The sequence below is a fragment of the Megalobrama amblycephala genome, linkage group LG20, assembly GCF_018812025.1.
Source record: "Megalobrama amblycephala isolate DHTTF-2021 linkage group LG20, ASM1881202v1, whole genome shotgun sequence".
NCBI classification, from domain to species: Eukaryota; Metazoa; Chordata; class Actinopteri; order Cypriniformes; family Xenocyprididae; genus Megalobrama; species Megalobrama amblycephala.
Window position 1 is genome coordinate 15,555,139 of NC_063063.1, and position 10,910 is coordinate 15,566,048.

The 10,910-nt window shown below is 36.2% G+C and overlaps 1 protein-coding gene across 1 annotated transcript; it reads left to right on the top strand.

Annotated features, from left to right (window-relative positions):
- Positions 1–85: 85 nt before the first annotated feature.
- On the top strand, positions 86–10,891 carry mfsd8 (major facilitator superfamily domain containing 8). The gene is given in 13 exon segments (XM_048170083.1): positions 86–511; positions 880–953; positions 1,383–1,426; positions 2,946–3,186; positions 5,345–5,458; positions 5,593–5,737; positions 5,914–5,972; positions 6,058–6,166; positions 6,248–6,382; positions 7,792–7,841; positions 7,844–7,894; positions 9,576–9,802; positions 9,909–10,891. Coding segments are annotated over 13 exon segments (1,524 nt in total). The 5' UTR covers positions 86–455; the 3' UTR covers positions 10,128–10,891.
- The last annotated feature ends 19 nt before the right edge of the window (positions 10,892–10,910 follow it).

A 10,910-nucleotide genomic window follows, 5' to 3' on the forward strand; every position in this document is an offset into this window, starting at 1 on the left:
AAATAATATTGCATTAAATACATTAAGAAAATGGAAATAAGAATAAATACAATCATCTAAAACCTTGAAAAACGATAAGGGGCTTTTATTTTGAAGTGTCAGAGTCTGCTTCTCGCTGTTGTTTTCTGTTTCCCACTGCTCACGCGTGACAACCTACAGTCTATGGTGACAACGTTCAGATGATTGAAGTTTACGCTGAATCAACAACACCAGTGTGGACTTTAGACTGCGCGTGAAATAACGCCGAGTTACTCCTAACACTAGTCTGGTTATAACACTTACAATGGGAATATTATTATGCAGATGCCTGAATGCGTTTTCGAGATATGTGTTGTGCAACTTCAGACACTTTTCAGTCAAGTTAACCTGATTATAAAGTAGTGCATGTCAGTTTAAAGATCTGCACTTCAATGAACTCGTGTCGTTGCTTAATTTTCGCAGCCTGATCGCTAATAATGTCACTTGTGGAGTCTAATGAAAACACTCCGCTTCTCAGAGGCGATATTAGAAGGTAAGTTGTGATAATTGAATTTGTAATGACGTAGTCTGCAGGACTGGTCATGTTTTTGTGATTAATGTTCTGAAATGATGTGAACTGAAACTATTTGGCTCGACCAGTCAAACTGTGTGTCATGTCACAAAGGAATTTCTGTTGATAAGTTGATAAGTTCAAAATATATTAAATCATGTCAGTGTGAAAGTTTAGGCTCAATGTGGAGTGTTGTGAAGATGTGCATAATATCTTGCATGAGCTGTTGTCCTAATAACACAACATGTATAATGCGTGAAATTATAAATAATCTACAAACTATTGTTCTAAACAATCAAGAAAGAGCTATAATTGTTATTTGTATGTCCAACTTTCTTTTCCTCTTTAAGTGATGGGGATGCAGATAGAAGCCGGTGGAGGTCTATCAGGGTCATGTACTTTACTATGTTCCTCAGCAGTGTTGGTATGAAAGAAACTCTCTTACTCTCTTACATATTCCTGCTTTGACTATCTCACTGATCAGATCAGTGAACGCTGCTGTGCAGTATTTATGAAGATGAATTCAGCTGTCTGGTTCAATGTACATTAGCTACCCATTCATTTTAGAGCTGAAAACCTGTTGTAACTCGCAAGATGTGTCTGTAATGTCAGGACAGGTTGTGTTTAATTGTACATTGTGCAATTCAGTTCAACGTTTTATGCCTTCTAACCTCATAAAATAAAAGCAGTAAACGTGTAACTAGAAGGGATCTGTCTGTACAGCTGTTGCATTTGCAATTATATTTCAATTATATTATATTTCCTAGTTAATAGATAAATTAATATTTGCATTGTTTGTATAGTACAAAGTAAATGCACGTAAAATATAAGTGATTGCAATGTTCTTTCTTAGGCTTTACGATTGTCATCACTTCCATATGGCCCTATCTGAAGAGAGTAAGTATATTTATATTTACACATTCAATATTACATACTATACGTAAGTTTGTGCATTTCTTGGGAATCAAAACCCACGGCCTTGGTGTTTCTAGCAAAATCCTCTTCTGTTTGATTTACAGGAACAGAGTGTATTCTATGCAGTTGCGATTTGAGTAAAGTGAACATTCATTAACATGGGGATTCTATAAATTATTTCTGTGAAATTTCTGAATCCTTGAGCTACTGTAGGCTTGATTTGAAAACTAGAAGTGAAAGAGGGAAGTAGATAGTCGTGCATTTCAATTCTAAGAAAAAGTGCCTAAGAAACACCTGAAAACTTTTTAAATTGAGTGTTTTTCCCCTGAGAACGTTAAATATCTAATAAAAAAAATCTGTAGAGGTTTAAATTCTGAGATCCTCTTTTCAAATGCGTCCTTTCTCTTTTGCGTAGACTTTGCAGAAGTGTGTACACCGAGTTAGGGTTATTCAGGGCACTATGTTTTCTTGTTTTTATCTCTTTTTTTTTTTTTTTTTTTAAGCATAAGTTTGCAGATTTTCAACCTATTTTGTATTGCTACAATGTCTGTTGTATATGTCAATGAAACAATGTTTACTCTTTGTGTTACCCTGACGTTTATTTGTCAGCAAAAGTCTGTTGGATTATACAAATGCGTTATTTGACAGTATTTTTGTACCCGCAACCACGGACAGTCAGATCAACATTGACTACAAACTCTCCATATTGGCAGCCTTTATCTGCTCCCTTAAATGCTTTGGATCTTTTACTGAAAATGACTCTCCCAGCAAACACTTACTCTTTAAATTGTTGCACCTGGGAACAATAAAAAATTGACACCATTTTGACTAAATGTTTGCCAAGAAGTATTTCCTTCTCGAGCAAGCCTGTATTTGACTCTGGTCAAGCTTATCCAATAGGAGCAGACTGGGAGTGGCCTTGGACAGCAACATGTCCAATGCATTATGGGTGTTAAAGTTTTCCGACCTATTTGGCAAAAGGGAAGAAACAGCCTTTTTTCTCCATTTTCTCTAGTCAGGCAACACCAATTTTTATCCCTTTAATGTAAAAAAAAAAAAGAGCAAAAATTTAGGAGCCATTTTTAGATTAATGTGCCACAATATAACATGCAGAAGTAGGCATAAGAAAATGGAACTTATGAATAATGACAGAATTCAAGAACATGGTGTGAGTCATGACAAATGACTCATTTAACTTCTGATTAACCAAATTTAATATTTTCAGTTAATTTGACAGGCTGCAAGAAAACAGCAGCAGTTCATGTTAAGTTTAACTTTATAAACACACACAAGGTGAAACAGGTCAACATAAGTTACACACAGTGTTTTTCGTGCTTGCTTGGTTGACTGAAGGCATGAAAAGCAGCCAACCACAGTGTGAAATATAACTGTTGCACAGTGTAGATGCAATTTGGTAGTTTTTTCTTTTTTCTTTTTTTCGGTTACAGAAATTGTTGTTGTCTTGCAAGTCTATCAATCATGATGTGTTTGTTTGTTTTAGATTGATGGAAGTGCAGATGCCAGTTTCTTGGGATGGGTGGTTGCTGCCTATAGTTTGGGTCAAATGGTGGCCTCACCCCTCTTTGGATTATGGTCCAATCGCAGGCCTCGACGAGAGCCTCTAGTCTGTTCTATATTGATCAACGTCTTGGCTAACATTTACTATGCCTATATCGCCCTAATTCCCTCAAACAACAAAATCCACATGCTATTGTCTCGCACATTTGTGGGCATTGGAGCAGGTAAAAATAAATAAATAAATAAATTAAAAAAAAACACACATTACCTGTCAAGTTTTAAAGGTCCCGTTCTTCGTGGTTTTTTGAAGCTTTGATTGTGTTTATAGTGTGCAATATAACATGTGTTCATGTTTCGCGTGTAAAAAAACACAGTATTTTTCACATAATTTACTTATCTGTATACCGCTGTTTCCACTGTCATAAAAACGGGCTGATGACTTCCTTGTTCTATGAAGTCCCTCCTTCAGAAATACGTAACGAGTTCTGATTGTGCCAGCGGTTCCTGTGTTGTGATTCGACAGCAGCTTAGCGCTCCTTGCCCGGAAAGGTCACGCCTCTTACCATAACGGGGAGATGCACGCGCTCAGTGTTATTGTAAACGTCTTTTACAGGATGTGTCACAATGGTAAGCTGTTTATTTACAGTAGGTAACGTTACATAGGCCTAAACATAGAACAATGATTCGCGTGGCTGCAGCTAAACCAGCATGTGGTTAAACAGTAAACAACAGATATAATCAACAAATAATTTAAACTGATCATAACAAACACCAACAATCGATGGTGTCCGGTTGAATTACTACACTTTTTAAAAGTTTTGGTCGGATAAGTTTCAATTGCCATCTAGTTAACAAAGCTAAACAGCGTTGCCCTTTGTGTGATAAGTTACAGAAACTGTTAAACGCACCAACGTAAATAATAAAATGCACTTACCGGTTGTGGTCCACAAACAACGCCTTCTCCAGACAAAGAGGGAACTGCTCCATCTTTCAAAAATAATCTTTGTGCGAATCCGGCATTAAACTGACTGAGATTGAGGAAGCTGTCCTCAGTAAAAATGTGCTGCACATAGTTTAACATGTGGATTATAATTTTCGGGAACCGAGTTAAACATAAATTGTAACCACTGATTTCTAAGTACAGCGTCCCTGGGAAGGCCAAACAAAGGTGATTGGACTGCGGGATGAAAATAACAGCGTTTCGGCGACAAACACACTTTACAAACGCAACTCTTGCTCTTCTCAGTGGGAGCGCAACAAGACCACGCCCCCTTTTTTGTGTATTCCTGTGGGCGGAGGTTAGTCAAAACACAGTTTTAGTGACGTCATTAAAGAAGGAAGTAGAGGGATGTAGTCCAAACAGGCCGTTCATTGTAGGCTATTTCTGTTAAATAAAATATCTCGCTTGGCATTGAACTTTGAGCTTTAAAATTTTACAGATTTTATTTATACTCTAACAACAACATTACACACTAACTAAAGTTGGAAACATGGGATCACGAAGAATGGGACCTTTAAAATAATCTCTTTTATCTCACCAATCTACATTTATTTAATCCAAAATACAGTAAAAACAGTATTATTGTGAAATATTATTACAAATAAAATAACTGTTTTCTATCTGAATATATTTTAAAATGTAATTTATTCAGCATCATTACTCCAGTGTCACATGATCCTTCAGAAATCATTCTAATATGCCGATTTGCTGCTCAAGAAACCTTTCTTATTATTATCAATGTTGAAAACAGTATTTATGTGGAAATGGTGATACTTTTTCAGAATTCTTTGATGAATAGAAAGTTGAGTGAATGGCATTTATTTGCATTTACTAAATGAATTTAATACATTTATTAAAGCATTTATTAAATAGAAATCTTTTGTAACAAGTGTTAAGCAGCAAAAACTGTATTCAGCATTGATGATGATGATAATAATAATAATAATAATAATAATAAAAATGTTTCCTGAGCACCAAATCAGCATTTTAGAATGATTTCTGAAGAATCACCGAAGACTGGAGTAATGATGCTGAAAATTCAGCCATAACAGGAATATATGACATTTTTTAAATGTATTAAAATAGAAAACAATCATTTTAAATTGGAATAATATTTCACAATAATACTAAAAAGTTTTTACTTTATTTTTGATTGATTAAATGCAGCCTTCATGAGCATAAGTGACTTCTTAAAAAAAAAAAAAAAACATTATAAATAAATAAATATGACTATGATTAGGAATTTAATAAAATATTTTTTAAAAAAAATGTAATTGTACATAAATGCAGCAAATACAGATGCAGTAAACAATTATTATCAAGCATTAGGTAAAGTACTTTAATTTATTTGCAGTGTTAAGGTCTGTCATTGTGTCCTGTAGGAAATGTAGCAGTTGTGAGGTCTTATGTGGCTGGTGCCACTTCCCTGATGGAGAGAACCAGTGCAATGGCTAACATGAGTGCCTGTCAAGCTCTCGGCTTTATACTTGGCCCAGGTTTGTGTGAATAAAAGTATGTTAGTTACAGAATGCATTTGACATGAAATTGGTCTGTAGTTTGATGGTGTCTATTTTATACTTTCTTAGGGTAAATTACAATGAAAAGATTTTTGATTGTCTTTATTTTCCAGCTCTGCAGGCTGTTTTGTCATTCATTGGAGAGATTGGCATCAAGGTGAATTTTCTCCAGCTTGAGGTTAATATGTACACTGCTCCAGCACTGTTGGCAGCCTGCTTCGGGGTCATTAACATTCTACTGGTTATATTAGTCTTGAGGTAATGATTTAACCTGAGTCTTAAATACATGTGCATTGTATATTTTATTTGAGGTATGTGTATATTCTCTTCAGTGTTTCTGTATTTCAACCCATATTTAACCTAAGGCATACATCCTATTTGACCGGACTTGAATAAAGCAGTGCATAGAATTTAAAATGTTTTAAATTATTTAGGGAGCACTGTGTGGATGACCATGGAAATCATATCCCTGCAATTAATTACACCCCAGAAGGTAAGATATATAATGCTGTCCCTGAACAGTCTGTTTTATAATAATTCAAAACATTTTATACAATACTTTGTCTTTCTGCCCTCAGAACGGGTAAATGTGGCTCCTGAGGTAGAAGGTGATATTGACCACTGTGCAGTGTTCACGTCTAACATCCTTTTCTTCGTTATTCTCTTCATTTTTGCTGTGTTTGAAACGTAAGTGGAGATCCTCAGATATTGACTTTATATTTTTTAAGTCTAATTAGCTCATATTCATGTGAATTTGTTTCCCTGCAGTATATCTACTCCTCTATCAATGGACATGTTTGCATGGACAAGAAAAGATGCCGTTTTGTATAACGGCATCATATTGGCTGCCATTGGCTTTGAGTCCATCCTCATCTTCCTGGTGGTAAAAGTGGTTTCAAAAAGGTAAAAAAGTTAATAGACATTCAGTTATTAGACTTTCAGTCTTAGCTGTTTTGAAGAACCTTGAACAATCAGACATGCTTTTTAACTTCAGTTTGACACATCAAAAGAGTTTTTAGGTCACTGCTCTCCTATTGCCAAAATCTGTTTCAAAGGTGTACTCTGTATTTTGCACAATCATCAGAGAATCAGATGTCTACCACAGTGTTGGTATTGCAAAAGACTACTCATAATGGTACTATACAGACTGAATTACAGTAAGCTACAATCTCGTTGTGACTAGCCATAAAACCAGTTGCGTAACTTTGTTTTAAAAGGTGGGACAGGAGTGTGTGTGTGTGGGGTGGGGGCTGGCTATTTCTGATTGCATATCAGAAATGTACAATAGCCTAAAATGCACAGTTTATTGACATATAATTCATGTTTCATACTTTCAATTTCTATTATACATACTTTTATAATACAATATATTAGTCTCGAGAGTATTTATGTTAGTGAATAAATATATACATCCGTGTTAAGTATCTGTTAGTCCTAATGGGCTATTGGTAGAATTTTTGTTAAGCGTGCCAGAGGTTCTGGGTTCTAATCTGCCCTTATATACTTTTTTTTTTTTTTCCTCATTAAAACCAAAGATGTTCATCAATGATTGTATATCAAAAGCAGTGAGGGGCACGTTTATGTGCATTTTGTTTTGTGATTTCAAAGGAACAAATAGATTTTCTGCAACGGCGTTAAGCGATAATTTGAAGCGCTCAAAAGAATACTGTTGTGCCACTGATAACAGCGGCAACAAGCACTTGGCATGATTTCAAAAACAACACATCCCAGTGCCAGATCGCCTCCTATTTAACACAAATGAACAAATTGCTAATAAACTAGAGGTGTTTCTTTTGTATTAGATGGATCCGATTTTTCAAAAAGTGGTAGGGACAATATCAACCCTGGCAAAAAGTGGTGGGGACATGTCCCACACTTCCCATCCACAAATTATGCCTATGCATAAAACCTCTGATATTTTAGGCCTGGTTTCACAGACAGGGTTTAGATTAAGCAAGGATTAGGCTTTATGTCAATTAGAGCATTTAAGTAGTTTTTATAAATGTGCCTTAAAAATAATTAAAAACCTGTGGTGTGCATCTTGAGACAGTGGCAGTGACATATTTTGAGATATGTCAGTGCAAGTTGCTTTCATCTGGGACAAGTCTTAAGTCTTGTCTGTGAAACTGGGGGTTAAAATGGGTCATCTTAGGAAAACCGTATCAGTTGCAATGTTTTTCTGCTGTACCCAACAAATATATAGTGGATATCATGTGGTTTTCAACACATGACTTCCGCTTGTTGAACTTAAAAGCTGACTAGTCAGATCTTTAGATAAAATCAGTCCTTTTTTGTGTGTGTGTGTTTTTCAGGGTAGGAGATCGGCCACTGCTGCTTGGAGGCTTGGTGTTCATATTTGCAGGGTTTTTATCTTGTTGCCATGGGGAAATCAATATCCTACAATACAGTGGGCAGGTGAGGTATCTGACTAACTTGCTAAAGCTTGTTTCCAAATGCATCTTTTTTATTATTTAAAGCTGCAGTCCAACTTTTTCTTTGTTAAAAATGATCCAAAATCAATTTTTGAGCAAGTACATAACCAGCCAGTGTTCAGAACTATCTCCTTACCTTAGCCCGATTCACAATGGGAAGCTTGTAATAATGTTTGCTAATAATAGAGTGGTACTGGTGGGTTTCCGCTGGAAATTCGAGCATGCAGCCGTTTGTCTTTGCGTCATTATGTCATGTCTGTTTCAAGCGTGACATACGAGTCCTGAAAAGTGAAGCCAAAGCGTCTTAATCGCCCCCAGGAAGCTAGATACAGTATAGGTCATAAACCCCGTAATGTAATCAATGTGAGACAAACTAAACAGTCAAATTACATGTCAAATTTTTTTCTTCCACAGATATTTTGTCATTTTAGGCAGTTTTTATCACGCTGATGTTAGTTAAAGTGTTCGTTAAATAAGTTTGTTTTAAGTGAGTTATTTTATGCTATAAAAATGCAGGTTTTGACATCATGATTGACAGCTGAGATTACAGATTCTCTGAGCGAAGTCGTCACTTATGCAACAGATTTTCTCTGGATCTTCGGGAGGAGATTGGAGCTTTAATTTCTACATTTCCAGAACTGTTTTTCACACCGACATAATGTGTTGTTCTGCAGTAATAATCGATTTTGCGGGAGTGTGGGCGGGAGCTTGATATCACGGCTCCACTACTATGCAGATTCTGGCTCCAATATCACTATGAGCAGACTCGAGACTAAAGATGTCAGTGCCATATTGGCACACTGGCCACTTCACTTACTACAATGGAAGAGAGTGAAGGTGCGTCGTCCATCTTTTTTTACAGTCTATGGTCTGTTTACATAAAGAACGAGTCCCAGCTAGTAGGCTATATCGCATGTGAGGCGGATCATTTATAGCCTTTTCTCACAGCAGCTGGAATAAACTCATCATTTTGATGGCGGATTGTAATCCAGAAAGGTCCTAATAAAAATCTTCAGTGACAACTGGATATTCAGCCGTAGTCAAAAGCAAAAGTCTTCAGACCGAAAAATTTAAATCTACGTGTAACGCTAATACACACTAAATACACAGTCACGCAATGCTGTTGTGGTTAACATTAACAATTTGAGAACAAAGTTTAACACTAATAATAATTTGCACGGTTTGACGTGATCCGAGCTAAGTGATCGTTAGATTTAATCACCATTGGCAGCGCGTCCAGATGTTCACCGGAAATTGTTCAGATGAGATTTTCTGTAGTATCCACACCGGTGCGGTGACTGACAGCAAACATTAGATTCATCTGCACCGAGGAGCCATGCTGATACACAACCCACATAAAAGATGATAATTTTGCAAATAACTGCAATTGCAGCTTTCAAACAGAGATGGCGACAAAGAGGCAAAACTTACAGACTGCAACTTTAAATAGCAATATACTATTCAAAAGCTTGGAGTCAATGCAGTTTTTTTTTGTTTGTTTTTTTGAATGAAAGACATTAAATTGATCAAAAAATTGTGTATCAAATGTATCATGTATTCTTTCAAAAACATAAAAAATAACTTACTGACCTCAAACTTTTGAATGGTAGTGCATATTACAACTTAAATTTGTGTATATTAAACAAATATTATCCCATAAACAGACATTCAGAATAACACTATGCCAACAATAAGATTGGCACCCACCCCAGCCTTGAACGGTTCTCTGGAGCCCACCGGATGTCCGTCCGAACAGTCCTGGTGCTTGTATACCCCTGTAATTCATCTTGCACAGTACATCACCTCTGACATCCTGATCGGAGTGGGTTATCCGACCTGCAACGTAATGTCCTACACTTTATACTCAAAGATACTGGGCCCCAAACCGCAGGTAGACCACATTCTCTTTTTAAAATATCGAATCTCAAACTAAGTAACATGATGATAAATTAAAGTTCATGCTATTTATTCTCTTCCCCATTTGTGTGTGAACTCAGGGGGTTTACATGGGCTGGCTGACAGCGTCTGGAAGTGGTGCACGGACCCTCGGGCCTGTGTTCGTCTCTCACGTCTACACCATCCTAGGACCCCGATGGGCCTTCAGTGTAATATGCGCCATAGTACTAGCTGCAATTGTTCTCCTCAGTGCTATGTACAGACGACTCATCGCCTTCTCCATACGCCATGGAAGGATAGAAGAACGATGTCATGACTGACAGGTGCCTTCAAGCTAAAAGACAGTTCAAAGAAGTGGGCATGACTTAATGATGGAAAACAGCCACTAATATACCCGTGAATGGTATTTTATAGACAGTTGTAAAAAAAATATGGAGCTTTTCAAGCACATGAATCCTTAAGTAGATCGTCTTCCATGTAAATGTAAATATTTTTACTTTATATCCTCTATATATTGAACTACATTTTCCATAGTTATCTTAAATGTGAATTTAACCATTATTGGAGCAGCATTACGTGGATCTTGTCACCATTTAAAACAGACAGTGGCAGAATGGAGGCCCATGTGAACCGCAGTATTAAACATGTTTGGCAGCTCCACTGGTTATGAAGCACAGCAGATTGTTTAACAATGGATAATGATTGTTTTGGTTTTAATAATCCTTATTAACTTGAATTCTCTGCGTTGTAAAACGTTAACAAATGTGAAAGCTGATTTATTTAAATTGACACTTATAGGAGAGGCTTGAAGCTGATGAAGGTTTTTTTTTTTTAAAACACTAAGCTTGAAACGTACACTATATTCATTACTTGGCTTTGGGTGCACCCTGAAGATTAACAAAAATCACTGTTGATTCTCAACTACAAGACTACATTTTAAATTCACACCAAATGCTTTGTTTTGTGGGTGTTATAGCACAATATGGATATTTCTTGAAAATGGGCAATAAGTTTTTCCTTTAATGTTTTTAAAAACATTGTTTCTTTAAATGCATTAAAAAAAATTTTGTTTTTAAACAAGAAATCAGTTTTTCCTTATGAAA